Source organism: Parasteatoda tepidariorum, chromosome 5, assembly GCF_982258835.1.
Source record: "Parasteatoda tepidariorum strain Cologne lab strain chromosome 5, Ptep-v5.0, whole genome shotgun sequence".
Taxonomy (NCBI): domain Eukaryota; kingdom Metazoa; phylum Arthropoda; class Arachnida; order Araneae; family Theridiidae; genus Parasteatoda; species Parasteatoda tepidariorum.
Window position 1 is genome coordinate 4098516 of NC_141759.1, and position 25715 is coordinate 4124230.

Here is a 25715-nt window from a genome sequence, read left to right on the forward strand (position 1 = left end):
TTTAAAAATTTCTGAGACTTTAAAATTTCTGCTTAAGGCGGAATTCCACCTCATAATTTGTTTGCCTTTGACAAAGTTTACTGTAAATGAAAAAATTTCTAATTCATTAATTTTTTTACTGTGCCAGTAACCAACTTCTAAACCAATTTCTCATAAAAGGTTTGTTTGTTAGAAAACGAGTTCAAAAGCCACAATAACAAAAGTAACTTACAGAGAAACAGAGCTACCAAGTCAATCGATATACACATATATTTAAATTAAGAAAAGAATTTAGAGGAATACTTCAAACTTATTTTTTTATTTCAGAACAACAGTGGGTGAGAAAAATTGATAATCTTTTTAGTACTTTTTAATTTAGTATGTATTCAATTTACCATTTGTATTTCTTTTTCAAGTTAGCATTATTAGGTTATGAGATATTTTAAATTAGATCTGACAAAGAGATTTAAATCTAAATGCTGGTTATTGAACAAACTTATAGAATTATAAAAATAATTTTTTTGGAAAGCAATTTTAATAACTATTTATATTTACTTTATTTCATTAATAAATTTTTTTTACTGTTTTAATGATATATTTTTATTAAAATTAAAAATTTATAGGAAAAAGATCTGTTTTTTTTTAGATTGACATTTGAAGAATGCAAAGTCAATATATACTGAATGTCATTGATTGTCAATTATAATATGAGTAAACATCTGCTAAAACGATCTCAATTTTTAAATTACTGAAGGCAATTTTAATTGATTTTTTAAAATGACTAAGTTTGAGATAATAAGATGAATAAAAAGATTATTATTAAAATTATAAAAAATTTAAATGGATCATTTACACTAATTGGTTAAACTTTATTTTTTTCATTAAATTATCCAAATAACTTTTTTATTTTTATTTTGTGCAATTTTTTTTATTGTTCTTATAATTATATTTTAAATTATATTACTATCTGTATATTTGACAAAATATACAAATAGTAATACAGTGCAGAACCTCTTTTCCGGAAATCAGAAAACCGGAAAACCAGATAACCTGAATGAAATTCGGAACCGGAAATTAATTTTCTTCCATTAAAAAAATTTTTTTTCTTGCAAGATTTTGAGCTCATTTTGTTATTTAGAGTGTACTGCTTATCGAGTAGACGAAAGAACTGATTTAGAGGGCGGATCAAAAGCCGTTTGTAGACGAATCTCACATAAGCACAAATAGCTTATATATGTTATTAATGTTAATAATAACATTAATAACATATATAAGCCTGTATATAATTTTTATTTCATAATTTCTTTCCTTATTTAAACTTAAGTGTATTATTATTTATAATTTTTTATTATTTCTAAAACTATTTCAAAAAAAAAAGTTTGTTTCGTTTTATAAACATTAAAAAAACGGCATTTTGTAGCGATTCAGAAAACCGGAAATATCTATTATCCAGAATCGCGATGGTCCCAATCGTTCCAGATAATCGGTTCTCTACTGTATTAATATATAATAATTCAAACGTGTAACACGTCTCACCACTTTCTATCCTAACTGTTAACAATATTTTTCCAGATTGTGTTCAGATCAAAAGTTAGTTGGGAAACAGAATAGTTTTACACCTAATGTAATTACTTGTTAAAGAATAATTTGGCTTCAATTTTCCGTTTGTTTTTCCTTTTGTTTGCTCTATAAAAATAGTAATAAATAAATTATAATAATAAATTTTAAAATAATAAATTATGTAATACTTAGTGTACAATATTTTTGAAGAGTTAAGACTGGAACTATCTCATTTTTTTTTTATCCTATTTATTTAAAATTAAGCAACTTATATAAAATTAATTTAATGTTTTTTTGCGCATGGTTTTTATTTATTTATTTATTTGCTATAATATATTTCAAAAAACAGCAAGCACATTAAATTGAAAATCTTGCATTAAACTTTTAATTTATTACACACTATATACACATTGAAAAAAATCTTATGTAGCAAAGAAACTGTATAAGTTATATTCATGGTGTTAAACTTAAGGTAAATTGTATGAAAATTAAAAGAATTCAGTTAATTGAATGAAACAGTACTTAGAGGTTCAGATTTCTCAAATACATATTCTATCTGTTTATGCACTGTTACATTTGTCAGGTTGAAGCTCGTACATTAAGAAAATATTTTTAATATTGTAAATTTTTTCAAAAAAGTACTGATTTTTTTAAAATTTAGATTTCAGTGTTGTTTTTCCCTTCATTAAAGAAATTGCTTAACATATATTTTAAATATCAAGTTTTTCCTAAAATAATTCACTAATAGAATTAAAATATCAGCATAGAAGATTTACCACAATGTTTTATGTCAATTTGTTATATTTTTTATTCTCAAGGACAATTTTATTTTTTAAAAAAAGAGAATATTGTTGGATTCTTTACTTTTAAATAACTTTATTGCTATTAAAATATAATTCTAAATCTTTTTCTCCTTTTAAAAACATGCGTTTCGTTTTGTCAATATTTTGTAAATTGAATATTTATGTTATAAATTGAAGTTCATTCAAACTTGATTAATACTAATTTTCCCCTTTTTATTTAAAATGCAAAGATAAAAAAAATTAACTGACTGAGACCCCCAAAAGAGTCTGTCATAGAATGTTCAGTTGTGCTAAATACAGTTGAACTTGGTTATTGTGAGATCTAATGCGAAAAATTCCTAAATTTAACTATTTTTTTTAAAATTCATCATTGATTAACACTCAAAAGCAAAAAATGCTAAAATCTGTGACTAATGTCCCACAGCAATTTCAGTTTGTTGTAAAACAATTTACATCCATGTCCCTGCCGAACAATTTAGGTCTAAGTTTCTGCAAAAATTTTATATGCTGTCGATAATTTTTATTTCACTGTGTAGCTACTTATCTAGGCATTTGATATTTAATTAATTAAAATTACTTTTTTTTCTGTTTCATTAGCAAAATAAAATTATTTATTCTTTTAATTGAACTACTGCTAGTTGTTTGTTTTTTGTGATATCCACAAGACATATGTAATAATCAAGGGCTTGTTGCAGAATATTCACTATAATTCTGCTTATGGGGGTTTAATGTTTGCTAATATCCATCATGAAACTCTGTTATTACAAGTATAATTAGAATTAGAGGAGGAACTTCTTAAATAATCTTTTGTATGTGAAATTTTAAATCCCCCTGAAAGAGTTTTTTTAAAAAAAAAAAGTGTATATGTGTTAGCTACAAAGTATTACATCATGAAATCCTTCATCTGTTTTGTAAAAATAATTTTCAGACTAGTATGAAATATTCCTAATAATTCCATATTTGTTGAAACTAATAGTAATGAAATATTCATGGGCTTCATTTTTGACAAAAAAATTGGCAATTTAGTGGCAAATGTTAGACAATTTTTTAATTGCCATTTGTTGCACTCAGTTGCCTGTTGCCGATGGCAACCATTAGTATTTTCTATGTATCACAGTATTTTAGCATGGCTCTTCTTGCTTCTGTTGTTCTTGTATTACAAATATTTGTGTTTCATGCAACTCTTCATTTATAAAAATTTTACAATTATAACTTTTATGATTATTATATGACACTTAATTTATTATTAGTTATTCTAAAATGCTGAAAGATCTAATTCAACAAGAAAAAGAAGAAAAAAAGGGAACCCAAATTTTGCAAGAAAAAAATTATAACTTTTCCTTAGAAAATTTTTTTGCTCCTTGAAGTCTTGCTTTTTATAGCAATGGTGCTAATGATAATGTATTTAGTGCCACAAGTGTTGGACAGTGCACAAAATAAAAAAGAGAACAAAATCAGTAAAATAGCTCTTGATAAATAAAATTTTAAATATACAATATTTTAAAAATTTTGCAACTGAGAAACTATGATCGATTGCACTCAAATTTTTTATTTCACCTTTAAAAATCAATTTTTAAAAATGGTGTAAAAATGTTTGTCTCACATCTCAGGATTTTTTGACTATTAGTAAATGGAATTATAAATAATTATTAAAAAAAATTTCTTGTATGGAATTATCGTAGGATTAACATTTATAATAATGTACAAAAAAATTTTCTGTTCCTTTAAAAGAATTCTCGAAGTATGGGAAATACAAAAAAAGTTAAATTAGCATTAAAGTATCTAGGCTTTCCTAATCAAACTAGTTGGACAAATTATGGCTATACCTCATATTTTGTTGGTCAGAAATCATAATCCGTCGAAAAAAAGGATATGTTTATTCAGAGAAAGTACGTTTTTGTGTCTGATTTTGTGACATAAAATATCATCTGCACTACTTAATTAATATATTTAAGGTCACCCCTTTAATTCATTAAGGTTTGTCCTAGATGGAGTCTTAGCAGGTGATCATTAAAACAAAAATTACACAGGATGTTCCTTTTTTTCTCGCGCTGTACATCACCTGATTTTCCAAAAAAAGAAAGACACTAAGTTCTTAGTTTTTTTCATTTCAGTGAAATAGGAACAATAAAAAGCAACCCCATTTTTAGGTATGATATGGAACATTTTTGTTCTTTATAGCTTTTGTTTTTGGTAATTTTGACCAACTGTGGTGTGAAGCACCCTTATAGCCTCAATCCCTTTGTTCTGATGAGAGAGTTTGACTGTATGCATAATAATTAGGCATCTATATAAAACTAAGTTTTAAATTTTATTTATGTTTAAAATATGTTGATATATATCAGATTTTAAAGTAGATGGTGCCTTGCCTTTAATTTTTTTCTTTCTAATATGCATTCTACTTTATACTTATTTTTGTATTATTCCTGTTTTTCCTGTCTGTATTTGCTTGTCCTTGTATCCCTTCTGCATAATTTTCTTTAAAAAATTAGCTTTTTTTTAAAAAAAGGAAGCTATGCTGAGGGAGAAATCCTTCAGGGTAAATTATCTTTCACCTACATAAGTAATTTAAAGTATAGAAAACATCAGTTCAGGGAAATCTAAAGTAGGCCATAAAGTTTCAAATAGGATTAGGCTATGGGAAGTTCCCTTGCCCCAGTTCGTTTAACTTTGATATTTTGAAAACCTTTTTTCAATATTTAAAATTTCAAGGTTTACTCTAGGTTTACCATAACTTTAAATTTTAAGTTATAAATCAAGATGAAACAGAATTTGCTATTGAAAGTTTCTCTCACAATATAGCTTCCTCTTTAACTCAATTTATCTGTCACCCTATCTAATAAAAAATTACAATACATTTCTGTGAGGTTCAACAAGTGAACTAGAATTACAAGTTTGGCATTAGTATTCTAAGCATTGCAAGCGAAAGGTTAAAAATTAAATATTTTCCTCTCTATGCATAGTCATTAAATTGTGACTGACATGCTCGATTAACCCTCCGCTTAAAGTGTTGTGTTGTGATGTGTGAATCAATCGTGTGCATGAAATTGATCGATAAATGTGTGTTAATTTTGCTTTCGCTTTGTTTTTAGTTAAATAAATTATAAGACCTTATGATGTCTGATTTAAATGAGATATGCGCAAAAGAACACAGAAATTTTAAATTTAATTTATGAATTTATTATTTCAGTTTTAATGCCTACTCACTCATTCAATTAGTGATGGTTTTAGTTTTGATTTTAAACTATCGATAGAAGGGTAACTTGAATCAACTGATCTATGAAAAATGGTATTTATTTATGTCGAATTCTAAAATTTAGCCATCATGTTAAGTTATTTTTTAGCTTAAAAAAAAGGAATTTGATTTTTTATAGTACAAATTGAAATAAAAAATTTATGAAACAGGAAATAACATACATATATATTTACTAGCCACAGCTGATCAGCTTACACCTAATTGCCTCTGTCTTGGTGAAAACGTGTTACTACTAAGACTTAGCCTTGTATATATATATATGGCACAATGAAGGCAAAAAAGATGAAAGAAAAACGAATAAATTGAGAAAAATAATAAGTTTTATTTACTGGGCATAAGCTGCAAGTATATAGAGCTCATAAAGTAAATTAAAAATATAGAGAAAACATGGAAAATAATATACTAAAGAGTAATGAAAAGAGATGAAGAAAAATTATTAATCTTTTCATCATTTTGTTTTTTGGCTTTTTAACAATTTTCGTTAAATAGTTTTTTAAAAATATTTTATTTTAATAATTTTTCTTTGTTTCTTTTTCATTAATCTTTATTAATACTATTTTCCATGTTTTCTCCATATTTTTTTCTTGTGTATATATATATATATATATATATATATATGTGTGTGTATATATATGATAATGGGCTCATGGTCTACTCTAATGGAGAGTTGTCTCTTGGTACAAAGGTGTTAAAGCATAATAATATTGTAAATACCATGATGATGCATTGAAATTTTGTTAGCATTGAGTTGATAAATTCTCGCAGTGACAGATATAATGTTGTGTTATTCTTCATAATTAATTCTGTAGAAAAATACCATACTTATAGGTTTAGGGCAGTGTTCCTCAACCCCCGGTCCGTGGATCAAATGGTACCGGGCCGCCCATTTCATTGAAACTGAATTTAAATTCCTAGGTTTATACCCCAAATTAAAAATATCTGTATTCCATTCAAATTTTATTTATTTAAAAAAAGGAGGCCCCCGAAGGTAGTGACATAAATTTTTGTAATGTATCATTGTCTCCGATTACCCCCAGATGGAACCATCTCGTTGCAAAGAAACAAGCTCAAGGTTCTCATTGATTTAACGTTCTAGTAAGTTAAAATGTTAAATCACTTTATATTTATTTTTTGGTGTAACTGTATTTTATTTTGAAGGCATGTTTAAATATAATTAAATTAAACTTAATAAATCAAAATAAGCGGTAACAATCAACGTCCCCCCCCCAGTGGGCCGCGGTAAAATTATCAAACCTTGACAGGTTCGCAGTGATAAAAAGGTTGGGGAACACTGGTTTAGGGGGGGAAAATTTCATTTCTAACCGTAATAATCAAAATTCTAATGCAAATAATGCGATGCTGATAACAGCAATTGATCCGCTTGTTACAACTGACAATGAAAGGAAAATTGATATTTTTGTATGATTGTTTGAAAATGAGCTATAAACATGTAATTAAAGATTACCTAATACCAATTTGATGGTAGATTGTGGTTATCCTACTATGTGAACACGATCATGTTGATCATTCTGATAATTTGTCATATAACGGATAAAAAAATAAGTATTGCAGAATGCACAATAAACAAATTTTTTAATAGAAGCTAGCAAATGTCACTGATGCTGTCTTTAAAATATTTGATCTACAACTTTTTCTAAAGTAATGGCTTCCGCTAAGCCAATAAAATAATTCTATTTTTTAAAATTATTTCTAATTAAAAAATTGAAAATCAGACTTGTATTCATTTAGAGTTTTATTGAATGTTGACCCACAATCTAGTATACAAACACACCCAAATCTTTATTTCATATATATATATATGCCACAAACTATTATTTTTATACTTGAAAATACATAATTGCCAACTCTACTGGATTTTTACAGTCTTTCCTGTTTTAATTAAAAATTCCTCCTCCTGATATATGACTTATAGAATTCTAATAATTCTTACAAAATTTTTCTGAACTTGGAGGCAGTCAATAAAGAAAAATTTCCTGTAAAAGTTGGTTTCTTACGAACTTGAGTATTTAAATATGTATTATTGCCAAATAATGAAGTATGCCAGGTTTACAATAATAAAATTTAACCTTTTCTGTTTTTTATTATTCTTAAATTTTTAGTTTTTTTTTTTAATTGTTTAGAACTGTTTATTTTCAAATTAAATAATATAATCATCTAAAATAAATGGAATATTACTTAAAGATATGCTTAAAAGAATACAATAAACATAATAAAACGCTCTATATTCGAGTTCATTAAATTTTAATCATAAATCAAAAATACTCCTGTCAATTCATATTTATAGCTGTAAATGTAAGTAAAAAGCCTTGCCTTAAAGCTCTTTCAGCCTGAAAGGCCCATGAAGTTGCATCCTCTGATCTCTTTGACAACCTTCCAACTTGGCCAATTTTTTTTCTCTCTCATTGATCACCATACTTCACGTGCCTGATTCTCGTCCTACTTCTCCTTTTTCTATCTGGTGGTGACCAGATCAATATGATTCTCTTGTTCTGCAGAACATAGAAAAATGCAGTGATTATGAGCTTTCATTGGAATATTTATGCAGTGGAGGGGACAAGACATGATTTTAGACTTTACTGCTATATGCCAAAATCTATACTTTTCAGATTAAAAAAAATCCTAGTTGAAATAGAATATAATAAAAGCGAGATCTTTATATAGCCTTGATTATATTTCAATAATCATTTATTATCTGACTCCTTCTTCCTTAAAGAGCATAATAATACTGACTAAGATAGAGACACAATATTTTTTTTGAAAAGAGTTGTTAAAATTAAAAATTGTTTTCAAGGGCTGCTGTGAATGCAGAATTGATTACAATTTAGTTTTGTCTTAGTCTAATAAAAGCAATATCAATTTGTCTTTTATGTCGTATTAATTTGTCTTTTAAAACAATATCAATTTGTCTTTGAAATTTATGTATTATATTTTTGAACGAACAAATCAGCAAAAATTTACACACTTTTTCAAAAAGTTTACAATTTTGTAATTAAATTTACTTTTTTTAAAAAAAAAATTAATTTTGCAATTTTTTACTGTAAACAGTTAATAATGCTAATAGAATTTTTTTAATAAACCCTTGAACTACATTTGTATTTAATATATTTTTGTTAAAAAAATCAAAATGAATTTTACAGTTGTACAGTGAAACCCCGATTTTACGTTTCTCAGGGGACTGGATAAAAAAAAACGTACAATCCGGGAAAACGTAAAATACGGGAAATACTTAGATAGCAAAAAATCATATAATAATAATGGGAAAATAAAACAAACTAAAGGTAGTAAAGATGACTCTTTCAAAAGGTACTATTAAAATCTATATTTTACGAAAAGAATATTAGTATTTAAAGAAAAAAAACATACCAGTTCAAGATCACTTTTACAATTTTTGTTAAGAATCATGTAATTTAAGTGCAAAATAGTGCGTAATAGTAGATTGTTTTTCAGACATTGAGTTCAAAGTAAATGCCTCATCTTCCAGGACTGAAATCTTTTGCAAATTTTTTTCCTGGTCTTTGTATGATAGAAAATAGTCTTTCACTATTAACAAACTTCTCAATGCTGTGTTGAAAGAAGGAACGGGCTGTGCTTCTTTTTCCTTCTTGTTCATCTTCATCGGCGGATGAAAAGTCCATAACATTGTCCACGGATGGAGCAGTGGTTCTCTCAGCTTCGCATGTTGCTAAGTTTTCTCGGATGTACTCGTCGAAGTCATAGCTAACTGTTTCATTGTCATTCTCCGAGTCTAGTCTATCTAATCCTGCATCTGCTAACGGTTCATTAGAAGCTACGATTCCGCTTTCTTCAAAACAGTGGGAAATGCACTTTTGCGTAACGCTTCTCCAAGCAGCAGAAATAAAATGCATAGCCTCCAGAACACTTAACTTTAGTTTGCAGGCGTAATTTAGGTTTCCGTTCGCTAGTTCAGCTACAGCTTTCCGGACAAGTTGCTTTCTGTAAAAAACCTTAAATATTGCTTATTAAAACATTTTTTTATTTTTTTTTCTTTCTACAAAAAACGTAAAATGCGGGAAATTCCGTAAATTAAAAACTTACAATCCGGGAAAAATTAACATTGGAGGTATACGGAAAAACTGGGTCCTGATGAAAAAACCGTAAAATGCGGGAAAAACGTAAATTCGGGGGACGTAAAATCGAGGTTTCACTGTATTGAATTTTACAGTTCAATTTTGGAATTTTAATGTTTTAATTTCATTTTATATTGAATTTTTGTCCAGAAGGTAAGAGGTCATGCATTAAATATTCAGGGACTGATTATATCCCCCAAACTACAGATTGTATAAATAATTCTTAAAAGTGATTTTAGTGTTTTGAAAGGATGTAATAATTTTTTTAAAGGGAAAAAAATTATCTTAAACTTAGTATCTGAACTAAAAATGTTTATTTATCAAAGCAGTGTTCTTTTTTCCTCACTTCTGAAAAACAGTTCTTATTATATAAGTACGTATAGATAATTATTCTATAACTTAAAATTTATGTTTCGCTAAAGAGGTGTAGAATGATCTTGTTAATTATAGATATCATATTTAATTTAAATATTTATTTAGCCTTTAAATAAAAACCTTTTAAATAAAATTTTTAAATATTTTTTGTAACTGAGCAAATTAATAATACTGTAAATTATGTGCCAAGTTATTTTAATTAATTCTGTTGACCATTAAAACTTTTCAAATTTAGAAATTTCCTAATCTTATAAATTTAAAAAATAATTTTACAACAAACTTTTTAAATCATAAAGTGTTTAAATGAACATTTTTTTAAAATAAAATAAAAATAATCATCTACTAGACTAAGATGATACAAAAGTTGTTTTAATAATTATATTGAACTCATAAAACTATTAAAACTATTTGTTGTAACATCTAACAAGCTAATAATTAATTTTAATGCAATGTTAAAACAAAATCTATTTACATCACATAATTTTGTTATTTCTTGAACTAAGTTCTGTGAAAAGTTTAGATTGTTTCTATGCAATAACTATATCTTTTTTCCTCCTCAAACTATATTTAGAAAAAATTTATGTTATACAAACTGGTAATAAATAATGAAATCGTTCTATAAATTAATGATATTTTTTTGTGAAAAACATTTGATTTTAAAAAATTAATGATATTTTCTGTCTTCAAATAATTCCTAAATGTTCTACTGCTGCTATTAGTCTTATATAACATAACTGTTAGTTTCACTGTCAATAATGTCGTGACAATAGTAATTTTATTATCTTTATTCAGTATGAACTTACTTTTCTACATATCAGTGGTCTAGAATTTTTTTTATCAGATTTAAAATGAACTAAATTCTTTTTTAAAAATAATAATAATGAAACCTAAATGTCTGAGAATAGTTTCTGCTTTATCTGTTGAAATTAATGACCTTGACCAACATTTTCCAGACAGCTTGAAAACCTTTTCTTCAAATGAGGAAATGTTTAATCTTTTAAATCACTCTTGCATGAACAACTTTGAATATTAATTAAGTTGCCTTGATCTAAAATAAAACAAAAATATCTTAGTTGTTAATAAAATAAATTATAAAAGCTATGATTGAATATTTAATTTTTTTGTTTGTTTAATACTGTGAAAAGCTTTAATTGTATAAATGTATGATAAATTTTTTAATTGTACAAATATATAAGAATTAGTCCCACTTTTAATATAATATATAAGATAATGCCCCACTTTTTATTTTTTTTAGAAGAGAATAATAACTTTATTGTTTATAGAAGAGTAACTTTACCATTGTTGTGTACAGTCTAAAATTTTTAGTAATTAGTAAAAAAATGTCTTCTAAATAAATAAATTTTAAGTTCAAATTTAAATTTAGTTTTTTGAAATTTTTTTTTACTGTTATTTAATACTATGTAACTTATTAATAGGCTGTTATAAAAGTAGATTTATTTATTTATTTGTTAAGAGTACATTTTCTCTTCTTTTAAAACATAAATATAAATACTTATACACCTAGGAAAAGTCTGGTTTCCCCCCCCCCTCTAACATTAACTATGAAATATTATTTACTAATATACCCTATCCTCTTGATCTAATCATGAGGAAATATCCTCTTGATCTTATCAAAAGTAAACTATATTTTATTATTGAATCTTAATTTTTATATTTGCAGTTTAATTTAAAAAAAATCTGTTTTAATTCTTTAAGATCCTGATCAGGAATGTCTTAAATTTGTGACATTTGAAGGATTCATAAATAATTTTTTAAAGATTTTTCTTTATGGGTAATAGGAAAAATAAAATGCATTGAATATATTACACTAATGACTACAATTTTAAAATTAACTGTAACTATTTTCTTTTAGCAATAGACTTTGAATTATTAATTTTAACTTCCTCATTGAAACTTATTAATTTTATTATACTTTTACATTCACAATTTTAAATAGCTATAGATATTACAGTCAATTTAGCTAGCTTTAATCTAAGTTTTAAAAAAAAAAATCATGGTAATAAAATTAAATATTAGAAATTAGCTTTGAATATAAAAAGTTAATTTTCTTATACTCTTATATTCATTATTTTTAATACTAAATGCATTTTAATCCAAATTTTAAAAAAAAATTCATAATTATATTAAATATTTTTATATTAATTTCATAATATAGAGTTCGTTATAAAAAAAATTAAATCTCATTTCTTTAAATGAAATGGAATCTTTTATTTATTTACTTTCTGTTTAAAGCTTCTTTCACTGATAGACCCGAATTCCGGAATCTCGAGCAACCGAAATAAGAGAAACTGATAACTTAAGAAAAACAGTTATAGCTGATTGATATATTTAAAAAAAGTTACGTTAATGAAAAAAAGTGATTTAGTTACAATTCGCATCTTTATTCAAGTTTATTATTTATTGTTGAATTAATCTCTTACATTGCATAAATGTTAAGTCATATTCAAAGTACGGAATTTAAAATATAAGCAGTCCTGAACGTTTCAAATTTGAGTTCCCGTTTTATAGTGATATTATTTGTTTAAAAGCTAAAGGAGTTTCTATATTATATGTAAACCTGGCAAAATTTCTATATAAGTTTCTATATTATACATAAACCTGAATCAAGAAACCAGTAGAAGTTGGCATCTTTTCTACTAAGTTTTACAGTAATGTTGACAGCTATGAATTAAAAAGTATTGTTCAAAGGGTTTAGTTAAGTTTAAACTGAATGTTTTTTTTTCTATCAAAAACAAAATGTATTAGTAATGATGCATCAATGACTAAATAATGCGTAATAATCTTATATATTTATTATGAAATATCAATCACGGCTCAAAATTAATATAGGCTTTGTTACCACTGAAATTTGACTCGAATCACCGTAAAATAATTATCAGTGGTCCCCTGGCAAGCAGTTAATGTAAAGGGTTTGACAGCAGTTTTGTTTTGACAGCTATGAACTGAATAAAAGTTCATTCAATTTTAAACTGACTGTTTTTTTTAAATAAAAAAATAATTTTTAATGATGCATCAAAGACAAAATAATGCATAATAATCATGTATGTTTGTAATGATTCATCAATAGAGGCCTTCAAAGTTCGTGATGACCAGATACAATTTGACTCAAACCACCACATAAGTTGCTTTATAATTATATCATATAATTCTATGTATTTTTTAACAAAGAAAGATTTTTCATGTTTTATTAATCATGATATGTCAATGAAGTATGTTAGTAATGATACTTATTTTATTAGTCATGATACATTGGTTGCTCTGTATTTTTATTTGCTGTATCTCTCATTGTATAATTTCTAGTATTTATCTTTATTTTGTATCATCACAGAAACTGATCAAGAAAGCCACAAGGATGCCCACTATGCTCATTGTGCTAAAGACCTCTACGAAAACGAATTTCCACCCATGAATCATAAAAATGAGATGTAAACCTTTTTTTAATCTCTGCACAACCACACACATATCACCTGCTGCTGCTGACTGTGGACTTTCTGGCAAACTGATTTAATATACTTTATTGTGTCTCAAGCAATCACAATTTGTGTCAAAATGTATGTAAAGTAATATTTATTACACAAACCTTAAGCAAATTGAACTATGAAAGAAAATTCAGCATCTGTGATGTGTTTTTGATTTCTTTCCTTATTTGTAGTCTTTTTCATTCACAAGAAGTTTTATTCCCAATTTGGTGTAATAAACATAGGCGTAGAGGGGAACAACGGTATTTCTTTTATAATCCGTTTAAGTCACAAATATATATATCTATAACAGTTTAGCAGTCAGAAAAGGATTTGTGTAAAAAAATATATTTCACTATGTTGATAAAAACATTATCGTAATTAAAAAATTTACATGGTGCTTAAATTAAACTAAATAACTACCATGTTACTTTAAAAAAAAATCATTGAAGGTTTTTTTAGAAGCAACTTAAATAATTTTATAATTATTTTGTAGAATTATATATAAACTTTCCAAAATTATAAATTTTTAATAAAAAAAAAAAGTTTTTTCGGGTCTGAAAATAGAAATAACTTTAAACTGATATTTTGTAAAATTAATGGGGGAAGGTCATGTTCCCCCTCAATACTATGCCTATAACAATACTCTTCTGGACTTATAATAAATTTAAGGATTTGGGATGAAAAACATTTTAAATATTGAGAGATTGTTTTTTACCTGTTCTTTAACATAAGAAATTCCTGTTCTTTTTGTGAGAAAGGCTTAAAATGTTAATTTTTGCTTACAGGACTGACAGATTTTATTTAATGCTTGAATTTAGAATTTTAAAATTATTAAACTAAGAGAAAGTTAACAAAAGATTCTTAAATTAAAATGTAAGAGATATCAAAACAAAGGAAATTTAATCATAATATCTAATATTAGAATATAAAAGTTATAAAACAAAAAAAAGGTTAATAAAAATAGCTTATATTTAAAGAAAAAAGTTTTAAAAACAAGGAAAAGTTTACACAAAACTGCTTAAATTAGAATGTAAAAGTTATAAAAATAAGGAAAAAAGTTTTATATTGGAAATCAAAATTGACATTTAGTAACTTTTGTATTTTTATACCTTCTGAATTCCTAATTAGTATTTTGAATTAATGCAAAAATAATGAACTTGAAAATTTGTTAACTCTCTAACTCTTCAAAAATAAATTATGGGCCATTTAGTCAAAGGTATTAATATATTTTACTGATAACTTTTAATTCTTTCTTTGAATTGTGATTAGTTTAAAATTTCAAAAATTATTTATTTGATATATATTTTATCTACTGTTACTGCTTTTCAGAATTTTTATACATTTTAGTTTCATACACAGTACAATAATAAAGATTAAATAATGAAATCTCTAAGCTTATCATACCAGCTATTTAATTACTTAAATAAGATAAAAAGAATGTTTTTATGTATCTCGTAAATCTTATTAAATGTATTTTTTCAAAATTTAGAAACAAAATTTTTAAAGTAAGTAAAATAAATAAAAAACATTTTATTTTTTATTTCCATTGCTAAGTTAATTAAAAAAAACTTGAGTAATTCATTATTAGAAAAATTTCAGAAATTATATCTACTTTAAAATTGAATTCATTGTGCATTAATTAATAGTCTGCCTGATTTGCATTAAGATATGTAAAAATTTTTGTTTTTAGTTGTCATATATATATTTCATCCTAATTATCTTTATTTCATTGAATATAATTATGTGATTGCATTTTTTTTTTCATTTTAATCATGTGTTATATCTAAATATTATCATCATTCATTAATTTAAATATTAAAACTTTGTTAATATATACATATAAACAAACTTCAATTTTAAAGATCTTTGATTTAACATATTTTCATTGCTACTTAAATTATTTTTATGGCATAATATTTTTAAGCCATTTAAATCAAAACTTTTTATTATTCACTGTATTATATATTTTACTCCTTTTTTTTTCAACTGTTTTTATGTATGTAAATATTTTAGTATAGTGACATTTGTACAAACAACTATGTTTTAAATATCTTTAGACTTGCGCCTAGATAATAATAATTAAAATTTTTCAAAAAAATTATCTTACATTTATGAAAATCCCTTCAACAATGAATTATGCTGAAAAATCTTAATTATTTTATTCATTCCAGTTTTACTTACGGTTTCTACTGGGTCAGGGAACACTGTGATTGTCAAGGAATTTGATTTCGAGGGGGGGGTAGTCGGAGAACACTGTAATTTTCGGCCCAAGACAAGAAAATTTTGTGACAAACCTGAAAAATAACTCATTTATAAAATTTTTGAAACAATAAATAGCCAATGATAATCAAAGTTAAAAAGTTTAGCATCTATTTGTATTATTTCTTATAAAATGATAAAAATTTCTTTTTAAATATATTTGCAATTTAATAATACTATGTTTTTTACTATTCTGTAAAAATTAATTTTGGTTTTTAATCACAAATATGATAACTGACTACTTTACTGATAGGACTCTATTATTAAATTATTTTACATTGTTTTTTTTTTAGCTATTCTTGTATTTGTGCGAAATGTCACTTTCCACATTGATCAGTATGCTCGTGTATAATAACTCTAAATATTAAATAGCTTACTTAATTTTTGTTTTTACAAAATTTAATATTTGTCGTATCTATATCTTGTAATATTTGTATTGACAAACTAAACTTAATTGCTTGTTGCTTTAAAGAAATCATATTTGCCATGCATTGCAAAAACGTTATTTGGGATTTGAAATTTTCTTAAATAAGTTAGAGAATTTTATTTCTGAAATAAACTGGTAACCCTAATAACACTGATCCGTTATTAAAAAATGGTTTTCTTTGGGGTTATTTGTCCTCAAGTTAAGCTCAACAAATTGAGTTTTCTGGTTGCAATAGTAATAAAATTTTTAAAATATCGCCTCTGAAGATGTGTACTCGATTGCTTCATGTGCTAATAGCAATAGTAAAATGTTTTTGTCATTTATAATAAAAATATATCCATTTTCTTAATGTGCAAAATTAAATTGATTCAATAAAATATTGGCTGAAGAAAATTGCAGAAATTGTATTTTGTGAAGACTTGTCAACATTCTAAGAAAATCTTAAAAATTAAATGAGTATTTAAAAATAGTATTTAAATAGTTATCAAATGAAGATCTATATAGGGAGACAGCTTAAAAGTGTTTAGAAACATTAAAAAATTGTTAGAGGAATTGTGAACATTAAAAAACTGTAGAGGATCAAAATTGTGATTTTTGTATGTTTTCGGATCATCCTCGGTGATGTTTCCCAGACCGCCGCCAATAGCCTATTGTGCAGCTGTAGTGCAACATAAATAAAATACCTACTACCTATCTAACCATGAATAAATAAGTAATTTCAAAATGTCGCTTGTTCTACTTTAAAATTAAGCATTACAATCTATTATATAGCAAAATCATTTAAAAACTATCATTCAATTTTTTAACACAAGTAATATAAATACAAAGTCAATCATTCAACCATCTTAAATAATAGTTTTTATTAGAAAATTATACCATTACATTCTTTAAATTATTATTCTTAGCTCATTGCAGTCAATTTAAATTAATGCTTAAATTGACTGCATTATTTCAAAATTGATTGTTAAAAATGCATTTTCACTCAATTAATTACAAAAAAAAAAAAAAAAATTATAAATAAATCCAACCAATAGCTTTAGAAATAAAAATGTTGTACTTCCTATGAATGGAGTAACATCTCATGTCTCTGAAACTTTTATAATCAGGTAGGTATGCAGTGTTAAATATTATTAAAACCATTAATTGTATAAAGTTGATTTTTTATTTCAAGTTTAGTTAAGAATTTGACAGTGCTCATAATTTTTAATTTTTCTTACTGATGTATGTTAGTTATTAATATACATAAAAAATACAAATGTTAAATATTAATATACATAAAAACAATTGATTATCACTTTATTTATTTTGGTCAACTGCCCATATGTTTAGAAGCTTTATTTTTGGATTTATGGTGGTGGTCTCTCTCTCTGTTCTTTAAAAGGAAAAATCATTTGATCTCACTTTTTTGCATGGTGGTCTTTAAAGATTCAAATATAGGTTCAGATTACGAACGAAAAGAATTAATATAGCTGCATCGTGTACAAGAAAGTGCGATTTTATGAAAATACCTTAGTTTAATATATTTTATCAAGTTATCTTTTAAACGGTTGTGGCTTATGTTAACTAATCCATGCAAAAAGAGAAAAGAAAAAAATTGTAAAAAATAGTGTATTATATGTTATATAGTATGTATAAATAATCTTATTTTTATTCACAGATCTTGTATTATAATGTTATGTAGTTATGTATATTTATAATTGTATTTTTTAAGTTTTATTGACAGAATTACCATTTTTGTTTGTTTCTCTACTTTATAACCAAAGTAATACATTACAAGTGTTTGTGTTAAAAGAAAAAAAAAACTTGAAAAGATTTTAATATAAAAAAAAAGTATTAGTGTTGAGTCGTATATGTCTGTCTCATAAACTGAGAAATTTAGAAGGAATATTTATCGTGTATAACCTTGAAAGATTTCGATCTTAATTGTGTTGTATGTCGCCTTTATTATTTGTTGTGTAAATGAAATATTTGTACAGAAAATACTAAAACCTAGATTTTGTACAGTGCTAAGAAAAACAGTAACAACTAAAATAACTTTTAATCAAATGGAAGATTTTCTTGTTATAAGATGAAGTTTTGATTTTTCTTGAACTATATCTTAAATGTGATAATAAATTAGTGTATTTTAAATTATAAAATCAGAAAAAATATCTATATAATTTTACGCATTATTCTTCCACTGACTTCCATTTTTAAAAATTTTAACCCTCATAATATGAGAATTAGCTATAATTTAAAAAATATTGTCTCAATCCTTAACTCAAAATGAAAATACAAGAATCTTATTAATTTTATATTTTGTTTCTAAAAATGCCTAAGCAAATATTAAAAATTTAGTGTACAACTAGTATGTTTCTTTATCCGAAGATAATTTCATACAAAAAATATTATTATTATTTATAGCAATAATGATAAAAAAAATTTTTTTTTGGCATTGCAAAGTTTCAGTGTTATGTATAATTTTAGACTGTGTAATTTTAAATAAGAAAGTAAAATAAATTGAAAAAAATCAGTTGAACGGCTTGTAAGTAATAAACTGAAAGAAAGTCTTTTTATAAATCAGAATATCTACACGTGGGGAAAAATGTTTCAAAGTTAAATTTTACAAATACACTTATAAGTTAAATTGATTACTTAATTTATATTTTATTTTTTATTGGATTTACATTTAGCATTTTAAAAAAGCGTGAGCCACAATTTTTAAAATATAGAAGAGTTCTAAAATATTAGTATTTATTTTATTGGCAAAATTTGAAGTTACAAATTCAACAGGGTTTAAAAATTTTTTAAAGTTTTTGTAACTTTTAATATTTCTTTACCTTTTTTGTAAAGTTCATTTTAAAATATCAAGTGCTTTTTAGGACATTTGTTGAAGATAGATTATACTTATTGAATGAGTAATGATCTTTGACAATAAATGATTTTATTATTTTTCTTAATTTTTAAATTTTTATCTGGATTCCTCTACACTCCCCCTCTATTATTTTTAGAACTCTCACACTTTAATTTCCTGAAGAATTGTAATCCACATTGTTGTTTGTAGGGAGCAGCAAGATGAAAATTTGTTTATTTAGTTCAATGCCACGCATCTTATAAAACTCGAGAAAATAGAAAAATTCCAATTATTTAGATAAGAAAATTCATTTTTAAAACATATCCCTAACAAAAATGTGATTTCTCTAAAGAGCAATAATGGATTTTATTAAAGAACGACTATGGCACGTTTGTTTATAGTGTAATAATTCCGTTTTTGCAGTTATGATTTTAAAAAAAGCCGATTTTATTATCCATCGGTTAGATTAACTTTATAACTTAAAATACACTCATTAAATATCAAGACTGAATCTTAGTACAATGAAAAGGTAACTACATCATTTGATCAAAAATTATTCGTGATGTTCTTTTTTTCGTGAACAGGACATTCAATTTAGAATCAAGGCTTTTATCAAAGAATGTCGGAGCCTATTTCTTTGACCATCATTGAAATGTGAGTGAGTGAATACAGTGTATTTATCTGAATTTTGACATTTAAATCTTTTGTGAATGTTCTCTGCTGTGAAGAGTGTGCCTGTGTTGTTGTGTACCGAGTCTATAATAACAAGCCAAAGCTGTAGTATAGATTTTGTAACACTTTTTTTTTTTTGGAAGCAGAAACCAAATTTCAAAATGAATTTAATTTTCAATTATTGATATCTACCTTCAATAGGTTTTGAATAAAGAAATATAACTGTGAATAATATGTCAAAATGGAATTTTATAAAATAAAAGTCTTTATGCTATATTTAGGATTGGTTATTTCTACAGCCAACAGATGCCAGATACTACACACATCTAAGTACCTCTGATAAGTATATACATAAGTACCTCTGATAAGTATATAAGTACTTTAATGATGTTGTGAAATTGTAACTCGTCAGCATGCTATTGGCAGTCAAATATTTAAGGCTGACAAGATACCTTTTAAAATTTAACTATTTATGTTCAGGTTATCGTGCCTCAGTGAATAAGAAACTTATAAAAAAGAAAATTCTTAGTCATCCTACTTTTCACAGATGAAACCATTGCTTCTTAAAACATTGGAATCTTAAAGCAGCCTTATTTTACAGAGGTGGTTTTATTCCGGGATTTTCGTATAATTTTTCCGGATTTAAAAGAAGACGAGCAAATGATTCTTCTGCGAATATCTTTACTTTATATCTTATAACCGTCGTTGAACAACCAACCCGATTTAGGGTTTACGACTATCAATGTTCAACTCCATAGCCTTGTAATTTTGAAAACAATGCAGAAGACAAGGAGCTCCTGGATCAAGTATTGGGAGAAATTTGCCTTCATGAAAGACTTTTTGATGCAACTAACTCGCAGGTCGGATCTAAATTTAATTTGAGGTTTCAAGACTCGGCACTGGTTATAAAAAATACTTACTCGTGGAACTTCTTGCACAAAGCTCGTGGGTTCTGCGGAACACCTTTCGAGAACCGCTGTATTAGTAATTTTGAGACAAATTTTTTAAATTATAATTGAAATTTATTTTATGGAGTTTTCCTTATTTTAGCTTCCTCCGTAAGAACTCGACAAATATTTTTAGAAACTATTACTAGGCACAGGTTTCGTTATAAGTACTTACTATAGTTCAAGATGGCCCATATTATTGAATAAAGAAGGTTCTTGAATTAGCTTTTTAATAAAAATTCTTTTTAAATTTATGAATGAGGTTCATTTATTATTTTGATTCCTGAACAATTCATTTGTTTCTGTAGTTATGAAAACCAACCATAATAGAGGGTGTGGGTGTTAATGCTATCTTTGAAAACAGTACATTTAGAAATTTTTTGTGCAATGGATAAGAACAAAATTAAAAATAATTGACACACGAGTATAGCTATAAAAAATAGTTTTTGCAACACAATTAAAAAGTTTTTTTTTATGAAATAGAGAAGGATTGCATAAAAAAAAAAGTCACATAGAGTCATTAAGAATTGGGGATCCTTCACTTTCTGCTATTCGTTTTAAAATCGTAGTCTTTGTTTTTGCCCTTATTTCAGGGATTATGTCAAAAAATAAAATAAAAATTTATATCAAAATAAAAAAAAAGAATACATTTCAATTCAATTTACGATTTGAAATGAATCTTATCTTAATAGTTCAAGAATCTGAAAGCACTTTAAAGAATGTCAATTAATATAAGATTTAAAAATTGAAACACATGCATCATTCCTTTTTTATGAAATCACTTAATTTAGCAGACTTGTCACTTATGCAGATCAGAGACAAATAAAAAAAGTAAAAGTTCTATTGTCTACCACCTATTTGTTCAAACAAAGCATAAGACTAGTCACCAACTATCACATTAACAAAAGACTAACTCTGCGAACTAACAAGACATGCCGTTTGTTTCAGGAAAACCTGAACTAACTCAATGCAGACATCTTTCAATGTTTATTTGCAATCAATGAATTTTTTCTTTGCTCCTCAAGAATTCCATCGCAATATGCTAATTGCATTTTCCATTTACTTACAAAGAAATTCTTGTGCGTTCAATAGTTAAATTATGTGATTATAGAATTCAATACATGCATAATGTAATTGGCTGGCTCATTACTTACGTGAAATGGTGAAATACATATAGAAAATTGTAAAAACGAAATAGAGAATAAAAACCTAATAATTTTTTTTTGATAACTTCAATTATGTACCAATTTAAAATTTTCATATACCACATAAAAAAAATCGTACAAAATAAGACTGCACAAAAACAGGTTTTTATGTTATGACAAGTACAATGCAAGAGTTGCTTGGAGAAAAATTCTTTGCTGCATTAATCAAGTATATATGCAAAATTACAACTTAATTTAATGCATTATATGAACACTATGAGTTAATCTTTATTTATTTAGTGTTCCATCTTTTTACATAAAATGATTGAATAAATGTAAATTGCATACAAATGTTAGTACATTATCAAAAATGTTCAACTCACTTTGTTTTAATTATACCTTTCTTTCACTTTTATACCATATTCTACTAGCTAATATAAAATAGATATGCAAAATAAAAAGCATCAAATAGGTACTTTAAGTTAGCAGATACTTTGTTTACAAAAATTTTATATAACTTCCTCAAGATAATTTCAAATAATTTTACATCTTTATGAAGTTTCTTACTTAATCAAATGAATACATTAAATATCCTTTTATAAATTATATCTATAATTATTTCTATTTTATAAATTACATCTTTAATTATATCTCTATGACAAAGAAGATATAACATTAAGACAAACTTTTTAACTGTTCTCATGACTAAAGTAATAGGCAATATTTTTTTGGAATATGGCTACTTTGTTCAGCATTTCCTAGTATTTTGAAATTCTTTCATGGAAGAAAAAATATTAAAGAAAGTGGGATTTTGTGATCCCACACACAAAACATATGATTGACTAGACAAGACTTAGTTTAACTTTAAAGAATTTTTTAAAAAGAAAGATCACTTTTTTATTTTATTTTGGAGTATTTTCTTTAAATTAAATAACTTAATTTTATTAAATTATGAATAAATCAACTAAAAACTCTACGAAGTAATTACTGAAAATGAAACAAATGTTTGAGAGAAAATTTTGAAATGAATCAAAAATCAATACAAAGTCATATCAATAATTACAAACACAACTACTAAAGAATTATACATATATTTGACTTATAAATTATAACATTAAATATTTTATGAACATTTATAACATAATCTTACATTAAGTTGTATTAAAAACATTATCAAAAACATAATTAAGATCAAAGTAACACAGAAGAAGAAAATAGCAATTTGTTTTGCACACTTACTTAATACATAGTAGAGACAAAATGCTGTTTTCTAAAAAATTAATTAAATGCATAACTTTGCAAAACTTTAAATATTAGGATATTATTATAAAACTTTAAATATATAGATTAAAGCAACCAAAGTAACACAGAAGAAGATATTGGTAATTTGTTTTTCTCACATGCACTTACTTAATACATAAAACATAGTATAGATTCAAAATGCAGCTTTCTGAAAAATTCAAAAATTAATTAAATGCATAACTTTTAATTTTAAATATTACATATTATTAATAAGAGGCTACAATGGACTATAAAACTATCTTTCTTAATTAGAATACTTCCTTTGGAAGAATCTAAAAAAAATGCCATTAACAGTTTTGAGTAGTTTTTATAAAAACTTGCATTGTAAGTAAAAAGGATTTCAGTAAAATAAAAGTAAAAAAAGGTCACTATTTTAATGGATAATTGTGAACTAAATTACTATTCATAAAAACATCAAAAGTTAGATGCTTTCCGTAAAATAAATACTAATTACTTGTTAATAATCTTGGTATTACTCTATGAAATATCAATAATTCTAGAAACCAGCAGCCTAAAATATTCACATTTGCAAAATAAAAAAGAAGCAGATAAAATTTCAGTTAAAATTTCGATTCTAAATTCTTGCATGAGGGCAGGAGTCCTGTAGAATTTTGCATGAGTGTATTTAGAATGAAATAAAGAATTCGTGAATTATCATTATTCATACAATATTCACAAATCATTGTTATTCATCATCATTCATTTTTAAAAATTCTATACTCCTAGTAAAGAGACACAAAAAAGTTCATCGTTGGCTGTGAATAACATAAAAATACTCAATAAAAGTTTAAAAACTGTAATATTCTCAGTAAATATATACAGCGTAACTAATAAAGGCAGATAAATACAAAAACCATAAAAAATAAAACTCTGTTAAAAGATACTCAGTTTCGAATAAATGATTAAAAATAATACAAAAATATTTCTGAAAATATAATGAAATTAAAAATGTTTTAGTAAAAACATGCACATCAAAATATTAAAAATAACACTAGATTCATTATCTCTCAATAAATGTATGCAGTGGAACTAATTAAACTAAAAAACTACTGATGAATACTAAAATATCCATAAAAAATAAAATCTTTAAAAATTCCCTATCTTCAGGATATCTCATACAATATAACATCAAAATATTATAATGGCACTCAAATTCCAAAAAAAAGTAGTTAATAACTAGTGATAAAATTTTAATAAAAATGTTCATTCGTCCAAAAAAAAAATTTTTAAATTTATTTCGCCAATAAGAAAATTACTTCCACTGTATTTAATAGTTCAATTATCCTAAGATTCATTTCTGAATCGACAAAAGAAAAAATTAAGTCAAGAATTTTAAAGTAATAAGCTGTAGACTAACTTTTACAATTTATATTTACAAATTTGTATTTATTTCATGATTATAGAATTTAAAATTCATAGCTTGAATTAATTTTTGTTTTTTAAAAATTTTGCCATGCATTTTTTTAAATTTTTTTTTTGAGAAAAATATCTGAAAGGTAATTTTTGCATTTTTAGCAACTTCGTGAATTCCTTAAATGTCATCTTTTTAAGTTTGTCCTCAATAGAATTTGATCTTCAGACAAATAACTTAAAAAAAATCTAGAACATCATCCGCAGGATCCATATAAATAATATCTTTCATATCAGTGGTAAGAGACAATTTTTCTCTTAAGTTTTCACATATTTTAATTTTATTTTTTGTTCAAGTATCAGATACATGAAGATTTAAATCATTCAAATGATTTGGAACTTTTACAGATTCTCCAAATGGATAATACGATTATATCTATGTGCACTCATAAAGTTGCACTGAAAAAAAAATTGGAAATAAATAATTTAAAACATCACCAGGAGATTTGTTAGACTTGTTCATTTTCTTTAACTCGACTTACAATGTATGGTAATTTATCAAGAAAAAAACTTTTTCTAAGTAACTAATAACTAAGTAACTAATAACTAAGTAACTAATGCCATCTTTTTCTTTTCTTTTATCTGCAGTTTGAAATGCAACCTGTTAACACGACACAGTTCAGCCAGCTCCAAAGTTTCAACATGAGACATAGTATTAATTCTTTTTAAATAACAAGAATGCAGGAAACAGGTGGCCTTTTCTTCAATAAAACAAAATAGAACTTTAGTGGATATCAGTTTGTTTTCTTCAAATAACAAGTCCCATTCATATTGATTTACTTCAAATTTATTTTTCATTGCCCAGCAATAAATTTCATTGCAGTGCATCAAATAATTTCCTAATACATGGCAAATTTTTTAATCCCAACCCATTTTCCAAGTCTTCTGGTAATGTAACTTCATTTGCCAAAATAGGTACAGATTCAACATCTATATCACTTATAAAATGAAATTTAGATGAAGATATAAAATTTTTTTACCATTTTTGGATAGTAGGTACGGGAAAGAAGAAAAATATTCTATCTAAGTCATTCAAATGTTTTTTTTTTAAATTGGCTGAAAATTTACTGGCCTCCCATAATTGCATTTATTCTGATAAGAATTATTTTGCATTTTACTCTATGAAGCGATGCTCACTATATTTATAGTATATTTC

The 25715-nt window shown here is 25.3% G+C and overlaps 1 protein-coding gene across 6 annotated transcripts in view; it reads left to right on the forward strand.

Moving 5' to 3' along the window:
* Positions 1-14032, forward strand: part of Atg18a (Autophagy-related 18a) — a 43417-nt gene extending 29385 nt beyond the window's left edge. For all 6 annotated transcript variants that reach the window (XR_006225185.3, XR_011637732.2, XM_016054216.4 and 3 more), the window contains one exon: positions 13432-14032. Coding sequence is in view for 4 of the 6 variants with exons in the window: in XM_016054216.4 (XP_015909702.2) it covers positions 13432-13532 (101 nt within the window). In the remaining 2 variants the exon portion in view is untranslated. The remainder of the gene's footprint in view (positions 1-13431) is intronic.
* The last annotated feature ends 11683 nt before the right edge of the window (positions 14033-25715 follow it).